Consider the following 22,093-nt stretch of genomic DNA (forward strand, 5'->3'; position numbering starts at 1 on the left):
GGAAGGAGGAGTAATTTAATTAAAAAAAGGAGAGAGAAAAGAAAGAGAGAAATTATAAGTGAGAGAGAAGGGAAGGGATTTTAATTTAAAAAATGGATGCTGGGGTGGGGGGAAGGCTTTAATGAAAAAAGGGAAGAGAAAGAGAAAATGAGAGATTACACTTGAGAAAGAGGGGAGAGGAAGCCGATTTCAAGGTGGACGGGCTATTAAAAAGAAATTAGGACTCTTTTCGAGGCCCTCGTCGATGTCTCGAGATTCGGGGTTTTGATTAAAAAAAAGGAGATTTGAAAAATGGAGTAAATTTGAAAAGCCATTTGAAAGTTTGGGGGTTTCCAAACCTATAAGGAAAATAATATAATAGTAAGATATCTTTGTTATTTCTCTCTCTGTTTCAACCTTTTGTGCCTTTGTATGCTAACCATTTTTATTTGCATATACCTGTTTAAAAAGGGAAAAACATAAGGCAAAGAACAGCAACATTAACTATCATCGCAACAACGAGGAATATAGTGTGTATAATTACTTTTAAAGCGGTGAAAAGCATAAATACATTGTGAACGATACAAGCGTATCGAGTTTACGCATTTGGAATACTGTCAGTTCACCCGTGTCAAAGCTCATTGAGTCGCAGCGCGCGAAGACGAAGGTGCGCTTTCGTCGTTTCCTGCCCCTTTCATTACGTAAAAAACGGTTCTCTCTGCTCAACATTTCTAAGTACTGACACGAACTGTTTGCTTGATGCTAGCTTTTCCAAGGAGACGTTAAGGTTAGAGAGGGCCTTTGGCGTCAACCATGTACGGAGGAGGTAAGCCATGCCTCCACATTTCCAAGTCCTACGTCTGCACCTTCGCTTTTTGCATGATGCATTCTTGATTAGATATGATGCTAGATACATAGGTGCTTGATGGGGGAATTCGTGACATTGTGCTGTAACTCTAGCCTGTGATAAGTGTAGGATACGAAGCCAATTTACCACTTTGACAGGTCAAATATAGGTATATGTACGGCAGATCAGACGAGGAAACAAATTTCTTGTCAGAGGAAGGAATCACCACCTTTTTCTCAAAGAGAAGAAATTACCACCTTGGGCCTTTGTGAGAAGAAATCCTTTCACTAGGGGAATCAAGACGTGGAAAAGAATCGTAACATAATTTAATGTTGCTGCAAATTCTGAAAAACACGACTTTTCGGAAAAAGGACAAGATATAAGGCAATAGGATATGACAGTGGTGAGTAGGATCATAAGAGCACAATGCCACAAGTGCTATTTGTTGTAAATAGGACCTACATTTTGCAACTGGCCAGCCTGTAATCAGTAAATTGGTCAGCTCGAGATGGTTCGACTTGGACTAACCAATGCCACGTTATAGTGTTGCCAAATGCCTCCATTGTTGTTGGGCCGCTTGCTAGATCTACCTCATTGATGTGTCACGCGTTTTACACAACTGTCGAGGCTCATCTAATAGCTGTGTTAGAAGAGAAGAAAAATGCATTCGATCCCGTACACAGTCTCTCTCAATAAAACCTTCATCGGAGATAGAAGCTTGCTTGTCCTAACCCTTGGTTTACATGTCGATGAAGAACCACCTTTGCTAGAATCAAAATCTCATCATGCCTACATCATCCATTACCTCAATTCCTCTTATTTAGGAATGGAAGGACGGTTTGAGCCATAGTACTTTGCTGAATTTTTCACATGGAAGATTGGATTTTGATTGGTAGCTCCAACTTGGAAGCCATGTGAGCAGCCTTTTTTGATTTTCCTCCTCAACTTCTTTCAACATTTGATGCATGTCAAGGATAATTTGCTTTATCACTTCATTACATGTAAAAAACTCAATAGGTCAAGTGTAGGATTACTCATGGACCACCTACATGACCTTGAAGAAAAAGTATGTTTGGTCACGGTTTGAAGAGTATCATCAATGGTCCACTAATGGTAAGTCTTCATTGGAAGTGCTCTATCAATCCTAACAATGCAACACAAAATGCTGATTATAGTGTCAATTGATTGAGTGCCGATCTCTATTGGATTGTGTTGATTCTCACCATCTTTTCGATTATGATGGTCTTCATGACAATCTGATGGGTGGGAACATCAGTCTTCAAAGTATTGGTCCTCCTTAGAATCATCAAACCTATTGAATTGGAAGTCCATCTATCCTTCAAAATATTTGCACAAAACACACAAGAAATTTGGCTGCATTTTGATATTGGGCTGCTTGAATAGAGGAGTAATCACCTACACTATTGCGAGACAGGTTGTAGATGCTGTGCACATTCCGGAAATAGCATGCCCACTTTTTTATAGCTGCAAAATGTGAAAACTTGCATGATTGCAGCAAGATATGAGTGGTCTCCTCTTCATAGAAGCTTTAGATTCTCTCCTTTGGATGATACCATGCGAGAGTGCACAATAAAAGAGATACACGAGCATGGAAAGAGAAAGGAAAAGAGAGATTGATATAAACACAGGGAAGAGAAGGAAAAGGCAACATTGATCTGAAAATGGAATGCTGAAGACACAACAGACTGATCAATCTTTGCACACAGTGTAAGGTATTAGTGAGGGCATTGGATCAGGCTGATGATGAAAGAATCGGGCAGGTTGAATGGAGAGAGTGTTGATATGCAAAAATGAATGGAGGGGGGGCAAATACCATCGTACACCTTTTTCTGAGGTGGGTACTAGGAGGTTTTCTACTCCTTTGGAGTTGGCTCATACCGATTTGTGTGGCCCTATGTGGATGGCTTCCATAGGAAAAGCCAAATACCTCATGCCCTTGGTTGACTACTTCTCTAGATATGTTTGGGCTCATTTTTTAAAGTTAGAATCAAAGGCTGTAAAGAAATACTCTAACACAGAAACACAAATAACAATCATACGATAAAGCACAGACCGATAAAAGAACATAGTTAGGGCTAGGGTAACTCGGAGACAATGAACACATAAAATAAGTGAAGTGATATAACTGTTGAATATACAATGCTCATGCATCAAACACACTATGCAGTGAATGAATACTGAATCTCAAACTCTGTATCTCAAGGATTAGGATAGGGTAATAAGCTTGAGAGTATGTCATACTCTGAACGGATCCTGAATCATAGCCAGGTAGCCTCCCGATATCGAACACCAGCAAAGGCAGCAGTGAGAAGCTGGATCTGATGGAGACAGCAATGAGGAGAGAGAAATACTAAAAACGCAGGTTGTAGGAGAGAGACTAAAAACGCAGGCATGACAGCTTGTAGGAGAGAGAAAGCTGCCAAGTTGGACAGCCTGGCGACAGCCTGCAGAAGTTGGATGACAGCTGAAGGAGAGAGAAAACTGCCAAACGCAGGTTGCAGATGACGTTGCAGGCAGTACGGCAGCAGGTCTGTGCAGGAACAATAGTTGCTTGGCTGGGAATAGCTCCAAACTATGTGAAGAGGTCTAGAAATCAGGCACCAACTGATGGAGACAACAATGGACAGTTTTGACTGAGATGTCCTCCGCGAATGGGGTGTGGGTAGCAAGCTGAAACAAGTGAAATCTGCAAAAACGAGATTGAGGATTGAATGGAGGGCAACATACATATTTATAGAAAGTTTGGGCCCTCACAAGTAGGTTTGTGCTTATGGGACATAGAAACTCTCTAGGATCGCGTTTCTTTTAAATAAACAAGGTTTCTTCATTAATTAAGCAAGTTTTGGAGCTGTTTAAGTAAAGCTAATGCATTTTTAGCTCAATACTCTCTCTCAAGCCCAACAACAGTGTCACGAGAGAGATCTTTTACCCCAAGGTGTCCCACCTCAAAGCAGCTAGAGCATCGGACAAAGGGTGTGTGTTGGTTGCCCAATGGCCTACTAAGACTACAAAGGCGATGGTTATCTTACCAAGGGAGCCCAAGTGATCACCCTAGAGAGGATAGGGCATCAAACAAAGGATGCATGTGGGCTGCCCAGTGGCCTACCAAGCCCTACGAAGGCGGATTGAATCAGGTATGGACTTTTTTTTGGATGTTATTTGTTGGTTTTATTTATTTTTTGGGATTAATTTAGCATTAAGTTTGGGTTCAAATGAGTTTTCGTCCTATTGAGTATACGTGCCTCAAACGAGAGAATGATAAAGATGGTCAGACTGCCTCAAACGGGAGAATGATAAAGGATGGTCAGACCCAAGACCTTTACAAAACAAGCATACTATCCCTACCATTACTAGGTGTCGGTGAAGAAGGAAAATGGTTGTGGGTATAGTAAATATGTGAAGCAAGCAAGACAAGCAAAGCAAGTAAGCAAGCTAAGGAAAAACTGCCTTGGAGACTGCCATGGGCAATGCCACGAATATGGTGGATCTAAAGTCGACTACCCCAAAAGATCGAAAAGGGATAAATGCGCATAGATGTATGTTTATATGAACAGAATACCAATGCATGGGATAATGCAAAGGGCGATGCAAGATGTCATGCTCACGCAAGATGCAATGCAACAGTACCACTTGGACAGTGCCCTCGCAAGGGAATTGTTCACTTGCCCAAGCGCCCTTTTACAATCATGTCATCTTGACAGTGTGGATGAAGTTATAAATGTCCATAATACAAGAAAGGAACGAATGTCTAAAAAATTGTAAGCATCATCACTGTCACTATCAAGAGTAGAAGCTGGCCTCTCTCAAACTGGAAGGGAAAGAAAGAGGGAAGCACCCTCTCCCCGTCAAGGTGAAGAAGTAGGGGAGGGCGTATCCAAACCGATCCTAGGTAACAGGTACTGAAGAACCGGCCGGTTGACCTCTTTGGTCAAAACATCTGCAAAATTGCCGGATGTGGGTATAAACTCTAGGCGTACAGTGTCTAGCTCAACCTGCTCTCTAGAAAAATGAAAGTGGACTTTCACATGTCGCGTCCATGGTATAATGATCGGATTGCCCTTGCGGGCAATGACACTTTGTTTGTCGCAGTAGACAACAATGGAAGAGTCGCATGGGAAATGAAGTGCGTCAATAAACTCCTTAGGTAGATGGCTTCGATGGTGTCATTGAAGAGAGCCCGCTACTCAGTCTCGGCCGTGGAAGCCACCACCGTCTCTTGCTTACGGCTTGACCAAGAGGGAGCCGTGCCCAAGGTAAAGAGGTAGCTGCCATGGAAACGCTGGGTGTCGGGATCTCTTGCCCACAATCAGAATCGGTGTACCCTTGCAAACATAAATCAGAACCATAAGTCAGACCATAAGAATAAGTACACTGTAAATAACGCAACACACAAAGATATGCAATCCAATGTGTTATCCTAGGTGCTGTGAAATACTGACTGAGTATGCTAAATCTGGCCTAGTGTGAATTAATTAGGTGAGTTGGTGAGAGATGCCATGCTTTAGTAGAAACTCGGAAAACTCGTGGGAGATAAACTCACCACCGCTATCACTTCTCATGCAATCAATACAACGTCCAGTCTCTGGTTATGAACCAGCAGTACCCAAGCAGAAAAATATGTGAAAGTATCTAACTTATGCTTAAGGAAGTACGCCCACATATATCGAGAATGATTATCCACTATCAAAAAGAAGTATAGCGCGCCATTCAAGGTAGCAGTGGATGTCGGCCCACAAAGATCAACATGAATCAATCTAAGAGGCTCGTCAGCACGATGTGTGGATTGTTGAGGAAATGGGGTATGGTGCTGCTTTTCGAGTTGACAAGCTTTACAGACATTGCGAGCTAGTTTTAGGCGGGGAAGGCCATTAACTAGTTGACGGCGGGATAACTCATAAAGAGAGTCATAACCAATATGCCCTAAGCGAAAGTGCCAAAGATGCTCATTGTTCGTAGGCTCCTGAGATGTGGCTAATGCTTGGAAGTTGTGGAACACGGAGCCCTGGGTTGTCGGCTCAGTTAGAAAGTGTCATGTGGTAAAGGCCATTAGACTATGTCTCACCGCGAGCAATCACTAAACTAGTCTGAGAGTCAAGGATCTTGATTGTGGTCGGTGTAAAGAAAATTGCTCGCCCCAATTGGCAAAGCTGTTGAACAGATAACAAGTTCACCCCAAGCTGGGGGACATGGTATATATTGTTCAACGAAGCCAGATCCGAACCCTTGTCAGTGGCAAAACTGACGCTACCTTCAACTTGAACCTTGACCGAGGAGTTGTTTCCTATGCGGACCCTCCGCTCGGCTGCAAGGACTCGAGTACGGAAAATGTCCTTTATAGGAGTCATATGATGTGTAGCTCCACTGTCCAGAATCCAAACAAGAGGTGAAGTGCTCCGTTGTGACGAGTGGGTCTTTGCGATAACCTCGTTAGGAGGCAACTCACAGATGTGGACGAGACTCGCATCTGATGTCTCTATGGAGACGATGTGGGCCTTTGCAGACGAGTCAGACAAGCCCTCTGGAATTGAGAACGTTGTCGATTGAGATGGCTGAGCGGTGGCAGTATGAGTCTGACCTTTAAACTGCCCCTTGCCATCACCCTACCTCCCTTGCTGGGGGTTGCTCGACTGAGGGGTGGGGGTCTGAGAGTTAGATTTGGGTGCTATGCCTGAAACTAGCATTCCTCCTCGGATAGGGTGGTAAATTCCTAATTACAACTTAATTACAGCAGCAAACAATTATGCAAATCTGAAAATACAAATTTATCTACTGATCTTGGATAATGCACACCCGATTGGCCCCAAAATTGACACCCCTTTCGGTATTTCTTTAGCTTTATTGAAGAAGAAGTTGATTTACAATGGGATTCTCCCAATCCCCTTCACAATCCAAACTCCCCTTGCTATCCAAAGTGACCAGCAAGTCTTCAATCTATTTTGCCCCTTGATTCGGGCATTTGATTGGCCTTCACCCACTTCATAGACGATGGAAATGCCCCAAATTCAATGGTTGGCTAGTCCTCCACTTGAATTTAGCTGAAATTCACCTTTAGCCATGAAAAATCCAAGTCTTGGAGCTTCCAATTTCTAGCACGCTTCCTGAGGCTGCCACTAAACCCTAATTTCTGCTGTAAATTAGAGTTTACAGCAGAGAAATCTGCAATTTCTCAACCTCCAAGGGTCCAAATGCTGAGATTTTCGAAGCAAGGCTGTGAAATGATTGGGAGATAAGAGAGAAAGCTGTAGAGAGAAAATTCAGAGTTTTGTCGCAAAGAATGACTGAAAATTAGTCAAATGTAGCTGTTGCCTTGCCACAATAGCTTGTAGATGCAAAGAATAGAAGAAAATCAGTCATTTATTGCTGTTGCTCTATCTCAATAGCCTGTAGATGCTGTTACCTGTTGTTGATTGGTCTTCTCCACCTCATAAGGTCCTCCAATGGTTGCAAATCAGATCAGTAGTATCTCCTCTCTCTTGTAGGCTGAGTACACTAAAAGTGCCTCTCTCCAGCCTCTAAAGACGTTTTTCAGTCTTGCATGGGCATTTTTGACAAGTGGTAGCCTTCCAAAAATGGTTTTTCTTGCATTAACTAGAATTAAATATTAATTTTCAGTCTTTAAATATTGAAAATTAATCTAATAGTTATTTTGATGCCTTGAAAAATAATCTGATTGGCCAATAATTAAATTGTCTAGGCATTTTCAACTTGCGAGTGTCTCTGCACCATCTTTGACCATTAGATTAGCGTTAGGTACCATTAAATGTCACTTCTCTAGTGTCATCGATTGACACTTATGGCCAAATGAATGACCTAGGCCAACAACTGGCACCAGATACCACCAAGTGCCTGTGCAGCATAACTTATAGCAACTTTTGCCTTTGAGATCCCGTGATTTCCTTGGGTCTCGGGCTCGTAAATTTACTTTAATCCCAATTACAGCTTACATATGTAACATTTACTTAATCACGTGATTAAAAATTAATCCACATGTTAAGTGAGGTTTCAAAAATACATGTCCTCATGACAGCCCTTCCCCTTCAAATCCAAATGCATCAAAAGCAAAGTACTACATTGGAATTTCCATAGGGCATCATAGTCAACTCAACATTGCGCACTACTGTTTAACCATTCCATATGCCCAACATATGCTGAAAATTACCAGCCAACATAACATAACCTAAGACTCACAAAGAATGTCAATTGCCAGATTATCATGTGACATGTCCATTTCTCATGAGCTCAACTCATTTGGCAAAACCAAACCATAGCATAGCATAACCAAGCATAAACCATGGCTAAAACATCAATGACATCATAACATATGGTGTTGTCCATGGAACTAGATGTAAACCATTGAAAACTGAGCATAATTTGATCATAAACTGATCACTTGCTGATCTGAGAACTGATCACAAACTATTGCAAATGCGACTCCAAATTGATCACAAACTCATTGCAAAATTGACGAGCAATCAATGCAAAAAATGATGCAAAACTGATAAAAAAAGTGACTATAAACGGTTCTCAAGCTGATGAAAAACTGAGCTGAAATTGATCAGAATTTTTGTCTCAAAATTGAGGCTAAATTTATGCCAAATTGATCATAAGCTGATGTAAAAGTATAGTTCCAGTGCTTGGGTAAAACTCATACTCATTTGCATGCATCTCATAGTGACTAGTGCACTAAGTAGTGACCTCATGGCAAACATACTGTCAGTGCAGTACCTTGGATGTATATTGAATACATCCGAGATCCACTACATACGAGTGGAAGAGCGGAGGTGCTAGCTCCCTCATAAGCATCAGGTAATACTCTAGACATCTGCTCTGCTGAACTTGATTGAGCCCGAACTAAATTCGGCTCTAATCGGAAAGTATCAAGGTAAAGTTGCAACAACTGAAGATGGTCTACCAAGTCATCCTTCTCCATCCATTTGGCATCCATTGGTGGATAATTATGAAACTTCACCAAGTACCTTTTGCAACCCTTACCCCTAATCTTCCTCTCTTTGTGTGCCAAAATCAGCTGTGGTATCAGTATTTCATCGAGCTCTTCAACCTCTGACTGAATTTCAGCAGACATATCCTCTAGCACATCACCATGAAAAGGCCTCAACAAAATGACATGAAAGGCATTGTGTATCTGCCAATGTGGAGGTAATTTCAGCCTATATGCCACATCACTGATCTTCTCCAGCACTTGAAATGGCCCATAGTATCTTATAGACAGCTTTGGATACAATTGCTCTTTGCCCTTCATCTTTCTCAGCCGTGCCTTTTCAAATCGCAGCAATACATAATCGCCCTCTGCAAAGTGCAAAGCATGCCTATGACGATTAGTTTCTCTCTTAGTAAGTTGAAAGATGATTTTTTATTACTTTGGAAATAGCATAAGCAGATACTAAAAGGGACAAATTTCCCTTTCAATTTTACATCCAAAGTATGAACTTTGCCTCTATGGAAGAGGGTCATAATCTTATCATGAGAATCAATCACTGCATTGCACACTATAACACCAAGGCATACCAAGCAAGACATCACATCCTTCCAATGGAGCAATAAAGAACTCTTATTTGTCCATATAACTTTGAATGTGCAAACGAAGCTTTCCAATGATAGGAGTGACCAGCTTTGCATGTCCCTTGCATGCCATACCAATCTCACCCATGGGCCCCATCTCATCCTCTTTGTTACCTAAACGGGCTGCCATATCAAGAGAGATGAAATTTGACCGTGCCCCTAGATCAATAAAAATCAATGCATGCTGGTCTCTGATTTTGTCCCATGTGCTGCAAAGTTTAGTACTATCTTGATTAGGTTGATCTGCCACTACATCGAGTACTAAACCAATAGTGGTTTTGCTTTTCTTTCCCTTATTATCATCCTTTTCAGCTTGCTGTTTATTAGGACAGTTGTGTGCCATATGCCCTTCCTGTTCACAAATATAGCATTTATTTGCAGCCATTAGCTCCCTACGTCGTGCATCACTTTTCCCACTCTTTCTCTACGATCTGTTCCTCTTTCCAGCCCTATTTTCAGATCTGCCCTGATTTTCAGCTTTATTTTCAGGTTTACACTTTTTCTCAGCCTTTGCCTCTTTGACATGTGACTTGGCATCATCATCGTGGAATCCTACATCCTCTCCACGCAGCAATGTGTCGGTTGTAGTAGCAGTTTCTATAAGTTGAGACATGCTGGAATTAGTGGACTTAATGCAACAATCCCGAATACCCCGTGGCAAACCTCAAATATACTTCTCCACGTGCTCATGGAGGGGTACTGTGCGATAAGAAGTAATTGGCAACAATGCATCCCAGGTACTTGTCAACCAATTTGAAGCAAACATTTGCTTGAACTGGATCCAAGCGGTAGGTGACTTCCCTTGAATAAGAAGTGTAGTCCACCACTGCAATGCATTTCCCTTAAAAAATGTGGCTGCCTTGCGTATCTTAGATGCCTCTGTGAAGTTGCCTCCAGAATAGACTGCGTCAAACTGCTGAATAAAACAAGTGCTTTCAGCCTATCTTGTGCACCACTGAAAGGCTCAAACTTCACTCCTTTTCCACCCTCATCATAGTCTTTTGCTGCCCCTTTGGGTGTCAAGTTGTCATACACTGGCTAATGCAAAAAGGGTGCATTGGTTGTATTTGCATAAAAACCAGCACTATCTGAAATACCTACATGACCAGCACCAAATCCTTGTGCTCCAATAGTCCCTAGGGGTGCTGATACATATCCATATGGTCCGCTTTGTGCCCCAAGCATCATGCCTATGCTGCCATACATGGGATTAGGCATTTCACTTGCATTACCCGGATACATTGGGTGTTGTGAGCCATGCATTGGCTGTTGCATACCATAGGGATCTGTGCCATACATTCCCATATGCTGTGTCTGTCCAACCATAGCATGAAAAATGGTACCACCACCAAAGTATCCTTGCTGTCCCATGCTTGGACGTGCATAATTGCCTTGTTGCCCATGTTTCCATGGATTGGCACTACCAGGTTGGCCATGCATTTGCACTTGCTGCCCCATGAATACCAACTGTTTGTGCTTATCAGGCATTTTGGGCTCTTCTAAAGAAGGCTTAGGCATTTCCTTTGGTTCTTGTGGTTGTTCCGAATCTATAGAAGGTGTCTTCTTCTTTTTGCCTTTGCTGTCCTTCTTTGGGGCATTCAAGAATCGAGTAAACTGGGGATCCTTTGCCAATTCAATAAAAAGATTTGCTAATGTACGCATTCGATCCTTGAAGCTATCATCAAATTCTTCAGCCCCTTGCTGGCCATCAGTCGCTTTATGCATTGAAGTGCTAACATTTGGGTCATTTCCTAGATTTTCAGCATGCTGTCCATGCTGAGAACCATGCCCAACATCAGTCATTGCATTTCCCCCTTCACTACGTTGGTGGGTGAAAATGAGCGATTGGGGATATGATGCTGTGTGAAGTTAAATGGGCTAAGACATGCAAATATCATTTTTTTGTCTTTCTAACACTTACCCGTAGCAGGAGCCGGTTGATAAATGGAAATCCCAAGTGGTACCATGCATGTTCGACATGTGGTTGTGATATTTCAGTTTTGAGATATGCGTCTCATGCAAGAAGAGAAGGAAATGTATTCTTGCTTCTAATTTTGAGTCCCCGAGTGGAATTTTACGTGGCAAGGGACACGTTTGCCATCTAGCAACTAAGGAAGAGCAAGGGTAGCTTGGTAAAATAAGAAAAAAGTAAAAATGTGAGGAGTTTTTCAAAAAAGGAAAAAAAAAGAAGAGGCGGGGGAGAAGTGGTCGACACAACACAATATGCGTGAGAGAGGAAGAGAGGGAGAGAAGAATCTTGCAGGTTGAAAAGAAGGGAGAAATCTGAAGAAAGAGGTTGTGAAGCGTGAAATGCTTGTAGCCTTTGAATTGACATGGAAATTTGCTGTATAAAGCTTTGCTTACTTGTGTATTTGGATTGTATTTGTGTGTGCTCTGAGAGAAGAAGAACAGAAAGGATCTACAACTGGTTTTGCACTGAATGAGGCAACCATGCTTCGTGGGGCAGTTTGTTGCGTGGGGTTGCTATCCCAAAAAAATAGGAGTTGTGTGAATCTGAAAGCTCATGTTGTTAGAGTCTCAACCATGGTTGTTTCAGTGTGAGATTCTCTCTAAAAGTGGTAAAATCTGAGCTTGAAGGTTTGAACTGTTTAAGTGTGGAGTTGAAGTCTTAGTGAGGAGTGAGTGATCAAAAATATTTGATCATGTGTTCAGTGGTGTTGTTTTGTGGGTTTTGTTGAGGTGAGATCCTCGGTCTTTATCCTGTGGTGTTGACTTGGGGGTTGTTAGAGGCTGACTACCCAATTCACCTATCATAGATTGGTGCCCCGTCTGAGGATCTCCCATGTTGAAGATCTTTTGTTGATCTTATCAGTTGGGAAGTGTATGGTTTGGAAACCAATCTATACACAAACTCAAGCATGGCGGCTTTTGGATATGAACCCTTCTTTGGTACTGAAAATGAGGATGCTAATCAGTTTATCAAGAGATTGGAGTTGATGGCTTACCAAGATCGAAGGGACACTAATGCTAATAAGCTTTGAATGATCACCATGTTGCTTGAAGGTTCTGCAAGATTATGGTGGAACTCACTGAATGAAGAGACAAGGGCAAATTGGAATGAAGTAAAAAATGAGTTCCTTACAAGGTTTGCAACTAAGCAAACTCTTGAGAGTTTATAGAAAATTTTGGAAAGGACGTTTCAGGGAGAAAATGAGGAAGTGTCTAAATTTACTGCGAGATTTGAAGCAAAATTGATAGAAATTACACAGAGTATGGAGCAACCTCCCATGATGTTCTTGAAAAAGGATAAGCTTGTTTCATTGCTTAAACCTAAAATTAGAGAAAAGATTCTGATCAAAGACCTTGATACATATGAAGATGCAGTCAAAATAGCCAAAGAAAAGCAAAGGAAAATACAATTGAGGTTGGATCAATCAAGAAGTATTGTTATGCATGCATTTTTACAACCTAATCAGGTGACATTGTTGCAGGAAATGCAGGACAACAAGTTGTGAATCTTCATTGGGCATTTGAAAGAGCGGAGAATGGGACTCAACAAAGCCATAGGAAACCTGATGATGATGTGATTAGTAAAAGGCAGGAACAATTGGCAAATGTGAATTTGAATATGAGCCTATTGCAAGCAAGGCAGTCTCAATACAACCTAGATTTAGAGAACCTCCAAGAAATAGATGGGAAAACCTTGAATGCTTTAATTGCAGGGGGAGAGGTCAGATTGCTCCTGATTGTCCTTATCCAAGAAGAACAGGAGGGGAGATGTATCCCATGCCACAAGGGAATGCTAGGCAAGATGCTAGACCTCAAGAGGAACAAAGGCCACTTGAATTAGCTAGGCAACAATTGGAAAGAAGACCTAGTGAAGGCACATCGGGTATGAATTTAATCGAAACCAGTATGTTTGATGATGGGGAAAATGCAGATGTTTTTGCTAACAAGAGAGTTAGAGACAGGGATACTGAAACTGAAACTCAAAGGGTAGCAATGATTAAAAAGGGAAAACAGGTTGTAGGCGATCTAGAAACCAGCAAGAAAGCTAGACAACGAAGGAAGATTCAAATGGGGGACTTTGCTTTGGGAGTCAATCAAGTTCCTTACAACTTGCTTGAGGATTTAAAAGGTAAAAAGGTTGATGCTACATATGGTTAGCTACTGCAGATGAACTCATCTCTGAGGAGGCAATGGCATGGTTTGGTTAGCATCAGGAAATGAAAAACCCAAACTGGGCATGTTGGAGTGGTATACCTATTAGATGTGAAAGACATTATACCTGTCATGGATGCATGGATACACGGAAGGAAAATTGATCAAGCTTATGTTGATGGTGGTGCACAAGTTTGTGTAATCCTTGAAGAAGCAATGCTGCAAATGCATCTTAAAATGACAAGGAAGTCACTATTTAAGGTTAAAATGGCAAATAGCTCAAAAGTGAAATGTTTGGGAGTCATTGAGAACTTCGAAATCAACATTGGAGGTCAAAGAGCATGTTTGGATTTCCATGTTATGCCTGCAAAACTTGGAGCATATGCTCTCATTTTGGGACGACCGTGGTTGATTGTATGAGATTCAGACAAGACTGGTATAGAGTTCAATTGGAACTCTATCTAGAGAAGCCAACTCATAAGAGAGTGATCTTTGGCGTGAAAACAACGTCTGTCATTCAAAATGGACATGAAAGTGATGTTGGCTGGAGGTGATGAAAGTAGTGATTCAGAAAATTCCAGCTTTGATGAGGAACGTAGAGAATGGGAAGCTAGCCTACTCCCTAGGGATGTTGACCTCTTCGGGTTGTCAATCTAAGGTTTAAAAAGAGAGGAAAAAGTTGTAAATATTGCTGCAAGAAGTACAGACCTCATGCAGGAAACATGTGATCAGTAACTTGAAATGAATGTTGGACTGCCTAAGCTTATGAATATGTTGGGAAATGACTTGACTAATAATGAAAGAGATGAATATTTAGCCATTTTTCAGAAATACCCAAATTGTTTGCTACAGAATATCACCAATTGAGGGGTACTAACAGCATTGTGCACCATATCAAATTGAAAGAAGGGTGTAAACCAGTGGCTCAAAAACTTAGGAGACTTGGTACAATTCAGGAAAATGTACTTAAAGCTGAAATTCAGAAGTTGCTTGAGGCAGGATTTATCTATCCTGTTGATGATGCAGAGTGGGTGTCTCTTGTTGTAATCAAGCCAAAGAAGAATGGAAAGTGGAGAGTATGTGTTGATTTCAAGCCCCTTAATGCAACAACTAAGAGGGACTACTATCCTCTTCTGTTTCAGGATGAGATCTTGGATCAAGTGGCTGGTCATGAATTTTACAGTGTGTGCGATGGATACTTTGGATATTTCCAGATCAGAATAGTGGGAGAAGATCAGAAGAAAACAATGTTTATTATCCCATGGGGATGCTTTTGCTATAGAGTAATGGCTTTTGGTTTGATGAATGCATATGCCAGCTTTTCAAGATGGGTTAGTCGGGTATTTGCCCCTTTCATTGGGAAATCTTTGCGGGTGTTTATGAACGACTTTTGTGTGTACAGCTCAAGGGCATTACACTCTCAAAAACTTGATGAAGTTTTCTGTAGACTTGATGAGAATGGCGGTTAGCCGAACCCTGATAAATGTAAAATAGCAAGAACTAAAGTGATACTCTTGGGTCATGAAGTGTCTGCTAATGGTATTTCACCTGAGCCTAGTAAAGTTGAGACTTTACTTCTTATTGATTCTTCAAAAACTATAAAAAAACTGATGAGCTTTGTTCAAAAGTTAAGATATCTATCAAGATCATTCCATATGCTGGTTGAGTATCTATATCCTTTACAGAAAGCAACTCAAAGGGATCCTTTAGTTTGGATGCAAGTTGAAGAGGATGCATTCTTGCAGATTAAAGAAAAGTTAAGCACTTTGCCAGTTCTTATGTCTCCAAACTGGGATGAACCTTTTTTCATTAGTATCAGTGCTGGGAAAAATGCAGTGGGAGCCATTTTATTGTAGAAGGGAAAGGGGATGTCTTATATGAGGCCTGTGTTTTATATAAGCAGATCCATTGGAGCGACTGAAAAAGCTTGGATGGAAGAAGAATTGTTGGTATGGGGGCTGGTTTATGCAGTTAAAAGATGGAAATCATACTTGATTCAAAAACCATTTGTAGTACTTACTAGTTCTTAGTTGCTTCCATAGGTTTTGCGATCTGCTGAAAATGCTCAAAGAGTTACTAAATGGCTACTGGCTTTGCAGGAATTTGAATTTACATATTTGAAGGAGGATACTGTAAGAGCTAACTTAGCTGATATCTTGATTTGTAAAGAACCTTTTGAAAGTGCAGTTATTATAAGATGGAAACTAATTCCGTATCCGCAAATTTATGAGGGGATGAAGGATAAAGATGCTACCTTGTTTTTTGATGGCAGTTACAGAAGAATGCTGAAAAAGGGAGGATTGGGTTTTGTCATTATGAATGCTGAAAATCGAGAAGTCTTTTATGGAAGTCAAGAAAGTAAAGGGATACAAAGTAACAATGAAGCTGAATATGCGAGTTTACATGCTGGCCTGAAACAGTGTATTTAGCTAGATACAAGAAGATAGTTGTAAAAGGCGTTGGTGGTCAGACAAGTTCAAAATGCTTGGAAAGCCAATAAAGATATTTTGAAAGATTGACTGTTTAAGATAAAAGGTCTCATGAGGCAGCTGCAAAAATTTGAAATTTGGCATATTGGCAGGGAGAACAATTGTAGAGCTCATGAATTGACTGAAAATGCTCTTTCCCAGTATGTTGCTGCCATGAGGGTGGATAATCCTAGATATGAGGGCAGGGAAAGCCTTCACCTAATTAAAGAGTTTCTAAAAACTAGGGAGTTAAAATCATTGGCTGATAAATACAAAAGGTATGCCATTGTCAAAAAGACCAGGGCATATGTGCTCATAAATGACCAGTTGTACATGAAGGGGATTGATAATATATTGAGAAGGGTGTTGGATAGTTTTGAGATTCCTACTTGTTTATCTTCCTGTCATGAGGAAGCGTGTGGTGATCATTTTGGTTTTGAGCTTACCAAAAGGAAAATTTTGCTAGCAGGACTTACTTGGCCTAGTTTGAGCGTTGATGTTACTCATTGGTGTAAAAGTTGTCATGCTTTCCAGTCATGTGCAAAAAGGGTACTGATTTTCAGAACTTGCTAAAGCTATTGTTGCCTATGGACCATTTGAGAAGTGGGTTTTGGATTTTATTGGACCTTTTCTTGGTACAAAAACAGGAAAGTCTTACATCATTATTGCAGTTGATTATATGACCAAATGGTCTGAAGCTAAGGCTACAAGGAATTGCAAGAAAGAGGATGTAACTCAGTTCTTCATGGAGGACATATGCTACAGATTTGGAATACCACTAGAAATAGTGACAGATCAAGGTCCTGGTTTCAGGAATAAGCTATTGAGAGAATTAACAGCGAAACTAGACTTGAAACATAGATTTGCTACTCATTACCCTCAGTTCAATGGACTGGTGGAAGCATTCAATGGAACATTACAGAAGATTCTCTTTAAGTTGGTGGAAGATCATCCTAAAGATTGGGACAATTATCTACATCAAGCTTTGTGGGCTTGTAGAACAATGTAGAAGATAAGTACAGGATTCACCCCTTTTCAGTTAGTATATGGTCAAGGTGCTTTATTACCTATGAATGCCATGTTCCCTACGATGGAGTTTGTAAGAAAGCATCAGTTAGATCAAATAGAAATGGGAGTTGACAGAGGATTGAACTTGCATACCCTATAATTGGATAGGCAACAAGTAGTGGATTGTTATGAAAAACAGATTATGAAAAGAAGGAAATGGTTCAATACACAGCTGAAGAAGAAGAATCTCGTAGATGGAATGCCAGTTATGAGATATGACAGTAGCTTGGACTTCACTTTTCAAACCAAGTTTCGAGTTAGATGGGAAGGACCTTTCCTCATCAAGCAGAAGTTTAAAAATGGCACTTGCTACAAGATTTAGATGGGACTATTCATAACAATAGAATCAATGGGTTCCGTCTAAAGAAATATATTTGCAGAATCCTGTAACTAAAGGGGATGTAAGTAATGTACATGCTATACGTAGAGTAGGTTGCTTCCAGTTTACTGTTTGGGGCAGATTCAGTTTTCTGAAATCTGGTGTTGATCAGATGGTTTTAAATGATGGACAGCATATTTAAAGTGTGCTTTGACACCTATTAAAGGTCTCTGTCAAGTTTGGTGTTGGTCCGAGCAAGAATGTGAAAGTTATGGTCTCTGGAAGGTCGATGTCTGAAGTGGACTGCAGGCTGTGTAGAGCTGTTTTAGGAAAGCAAATCAAAGAATTTGGTTCTGAGTTGTTCTGAAGAGTTATAGATTGCAAAGAGAGCTATAATTTCCTTTTTGAAGCTCGGCGATTTGAGATCTAGTTAGAAAGTTATGAGCTGTTTTGTGGAGTGCTCTATGAGGCAGATTTCAGGACAAGGAGTTTATCTTTGTCAAATGTTTTCAAAGCTTTTAATAAAGGTTTGTTCACACTTTGTGTTCCAAACCAGGGGGGTGGCTAATCATGGTGGTTGAAAATGAGCAACTGGGGACATGATGCTGCATGAAGTCAAATGTGATAAGGCATGCAAATATCATTTTTTTGTCTTTCTAACACTTACTTGTAGCAGGAGTCAAGTTGATAAATGAAAATCCCAAGTGGTACCATGCATGTTCGACACGTGGTTATGATATTTCAGTTTTGAGACACGCACCTCATGTAGGAAGAGAAGGAAATGTGTTATCGCTTCTAATTTTGAGTCCCTGAGTGAAATTTTACATTGCAAGGGGCATGTTTGCCATCTAGCAACTCAGGGAGAGCAAGGGGTAGCTTGGTGAAATAGAAAAAAAGCAAAAATGTGAGAAGTTTTTAAAAAAAGGAAAAAAAAGGAGGGGGAGAGAAGTGGCCGACACAACACAATAAGTGTGAGAGAGGAAGAGAGGGAGAGAAGAATCTTGTAGCTTGAAAAGAAGGGAGAAATTTGAAGAAAGAGGTCATGAAGTTGAAGTTATCGAAGCCGTGGAGAAATCTGAAGAAAGAGGTCGTGAAGCTGAAGTTATTGGAGCCGTGGAGCATGATGACAGGGCTGTTGAAGTCAATGGGCTGATGGAGTTCTCAGTTTTCAAACGATGGTAATAAGAGTCTTCTTTTTGTCTTGTTTTCTTCTACGGTTGCCTAAGGCAGAGAGTATGCAAATTAGTTTTGATGTATGGATATGAGTGAAAGACAACAGAGGGTTGTTCTTCATCATGTTGAGAGTGATGTATGTTAGTTGTTGCGTGAGGCTTCCTGTTAGCAGAGAAGAATGGAAGTGAAGGGTCTCTACATCTGAAATTGGGTATGTGGCAGGGAATATGTATTATGGGTAGATGTTGAATACACGGACTCGAGTTAGTGGAAATTTGAAAGGATTTGCAGCTAGAAAAATGATGAATCAGAGTTCAAAAAGTTCGAAGCTCCCACAACTCTTCATCAATGCAAGATATGTTGAGATGTATCTGTTGGTATGCTAAAATGACAATCTGAAATCAAAGAAAGTGTCTTCCCGTCTGCAAGTTTGTGCTTTTGGAACAGAGAAGTTGTGTTTTGTTGTATAGAGTATGCAGAAATTTAGGACTACAGGCTGTGCAGAGCTGTTTCAAGACAGCAGATCAAAGAATTTGGCTTTGAGTTGTTCTAAAGAGTTATAGATTGGAAAGAGAGCTACAACTTTCCTTTTTAAAGCTTGGTGATCCGAGATCTCGTTAGAAAGTTATGAACTGTTCTGTGTAGTGCTCTATGAGGCAATGAGGAAATAGGTGAATTCAGCAGCATCTACATCACTAACCTGGTTTCCCATGAAAGTCATCATGATTGTTCATTGCTATATCAGTATAAACTCTGTTTTGATGCAGTAATGGAATGTCTACAATAGTGAAATGCTTGTAGCCATTGAATTGGCATGAAAATTTACCGTATAAAGCTTTGGTTACCTATATATTTGGATTGTATTTATGTGTACTCTGAGAAAAGAAGAACAGAAAGGATCTACAACTAGTTTTGCACTGATTGAGGCAACCACGCTTTGTGGGACAATTTGCTGCGTGGGGTTGCCATCCTTAAAAAATAGGAGTTGTGTGAATCTGAAAGCTCGTGTTGTTAGAGTCTCAGCCATGGTTGTTTTAGTGTGAGATTCTCTCTTAAAGTGGTAAAATCTGAGCTTGAAGGTTTGAATTGTTTAAGTGTTGAGTTGAAGTTTCAGTGAGTAGTGAGTGATTAAAAATATTTGATCATGTGTTTAGTGGTGTTGTTTCGTGGGATTTGTTGAGGTGAGATCCTTGGTCTTTATCCTGTGGTGTTGACTTGGGGGTGGTTCGAGGCCGACTACCCAATTTACCTACCAACGTGATTGACCAAGGAGTGATGCATTTTCTCCACTTGATCCCGTATCACCATGTGAAGACATGCTTGCTATAATTTCTTAGCTGAGAGTAAAAATCAGTAGTAGCACAAAGCTTTGGCTTGCAATCAAGTGCCTTGGGCCCACCAAATCAAGGGATTGAGTGGTGTCCCAGCAATGGAACTATAAAACTAGCCTTCCTCAGATAGGGTGGTAAATCCCTGATTACAACTTAATTACAACGGCAAACAATTAATGCAAATCTAAAAATACAATATTACCTACTGATCTTGGATAATGCACACTAGATTGGTCCCAAAATTGACGCCCCTTTCGGTATTTCTTTAGCTTTATCGAAGAAGAAGTTGATTTACAATGGGATTCTCCCGATCCCCTTCGCAATCCAAACTCCCCTTGTTCAAAGTGACCAGCAAGTCTTCAATCTATTTTGCCCCTTGATTCGGACACTTGATTGGCCTTCACCTACTTCATAGACGATGGAAATGCCCCAAATTCAATGGCTGGCTAGTCCTCCACCCGAATTTAGCTGAAATTCACCTTCAATCGTGAAAAATCCAAGTCTTGGAGCTTTCAATTTCTAGTACGCTTCTCGAGGCTGCTGCTAAACTCTCATTTTTGTTGTAAATTAGGGTTTACAGCAGAGAAATCTGCAATTTCTCAATCGCTAAGAGTCCAAATGCTGAGATCTTTGGAGCAAGATTGTGAAATGATTGGGAGATGAGAGAGAAAGCTGTAGAGAGAGAAAATTCAGAGTTTTGTCGCAAAGAATGACTGAAAATCAGTCAAATGCAGCTGTTGCCTTGCCACTACAGCTTGTAGATGCAAAGAACTGAAGAAAATCAGTCATTTACTGTTGTTGCCTTGTCTCAACAGCTTGTAGATGCTGTTACTTGTTGTTGATTGGTTTTCTCTAGCCCTTGGCTGCCTCAAAAGGTCCTCCAATGGTTGTAAATCAGACCAATAGTATCTCCTCTCTCTCTTTTGCAGGCTAAATACACTAAAAGTGCCTCTCTCCAGCCTCTAAAGACGTTTTTTAGTCTTGCATGGGCATTTTTGACAAGTAGTAGCCTTTCCAAATGGTTTTTCCAGCATTAACTAGAATTAAATATTAATTTTCGGTCTTTAAATACTGAAAATTAATCTAATAGTTATTTTGATGTCTTAAAAAATAATCTAATTGTCCAATAATTAAATTGGCTAGGCATCCTCCACTTGCGAGTGTCTCTGCACCATCTTTGACCATTAGATTAGCGCTAGGTACTATTAAATGCCACTTTTCTAGTATCACCAAAACTGACACTTATGGCCAAATGAATGACCTAGACCAACAACTGGCACCAGATACCATCAAGTACCTGTGCGGCATAACTTATAGCAACTTTTGCCTTTGATATCCCGTGATTTCCTTGGGTCCCGGGCTCGTAAATTTACTTTAATTTCAATTACAACTCACATGTGCAACATTTACTTAATCATGTGATTAAAAATTAATCCACATGTTAAGTGAGGTTTCAAAAATACATGTCCTCATGACAGTGCCTCTGGCCTTTGATCGACACTCCTCGTCAAAATGACTAGTCTTTTGACAATGTTGACAATGCCTATTCGTTTTAGGTACATTCTTCCACCCTTGCTTGAGTTGTGACTAGGAGTTTCCTTGTGATTCCCCGGATTGATTTTGTTTTTGATTTTGAGTGGAGGTTTGATTTTGTTTGCCCTCCCTTATTGCTCGTTCTTAGAATGAGCAACAAGAGCCTCCTTTGAGGAAGAGTTCATATGAAATTGATCGAACAACCATGCGTAATGCAACAACTGACACTCAGATTTATAGAAAGTAGGCATGGTAGACTTTGAAACTATATCTTCCACAAAATTGAAGTATTTCTTGGGGAGTTTGTTCAAAAACAATGTGGCTTGATCGTCAGAGAACTTGGGAGTGGAGAATTTCGGCAAGAAGTTACCAATACTCAACCAAGTTGATTTTCAAGTCATCCCGATCAGTGATTTTAAAGAGTTGGAGCTCATGGTCAAGATTTATACGACGAGTCCTATCTCGAGCCACATAATGGTTAGTCAAGTGTGCTTATCGTTTTGACGCTAAGTCAAAATGTTGAAGCCGAGAATGAAACTTAGATAATAAACCTTGCATTAGCTCGACAATAGCGGAGGCATTCGTAGCCTTCCATGAGCGGACAACCTCGTATGGAACAAGTGCGTGATCGGGTTGGGGTTTCAACCCTTGC

General features: G+C 40.7%; 1 protein-coding gene across 2 annotated transcripts in view; it reads left to right on the top strand.

Moving 5' to 3' along the window:
• Positions 1 to 503: 503 nt before the first annotated feature.
• LOC148038305 (actin-related protein 4-like) overlaps positions 504 to 22,093 on the top strand; it is a 207,900-nt gene continuing 186,310 nt past the window's right edge. The window contains exons 1-2 of one of the 2 annotated variants that reach the window (XR_015689336.1): positions 504 to 646; positions 746 to 805. Coding sequence is in view for 1 of the 2 variants with exons in the window: in XM_087670412.1 (XP_087526538.1) it covers positions 793 to 805 (13 nt within the window). In the remaining variant the exon portion in view is untranslated. The remainder of the gene's footprint in view (positions 647 to 745; positions 806 to 22,093) is intronic. The other variant, XM_087670412.1, reaches the window with a different exon arrangement.

This window comes from Lygodium microphyllum, chromosome 3, assembly GCF_053477565.2.
Source record: "Lygodium microphyllum isolate KBCC chromosome 3, Lygodium_microphyllum_v1.1.10, whole genome shotgun sequence".
NCBI lineage: Eukaryota > Viridiplantae > Streptophyta > Polypodiopsida > Schizaeales > Lygodiaceae > Lygodium > Lygodium microphyllum.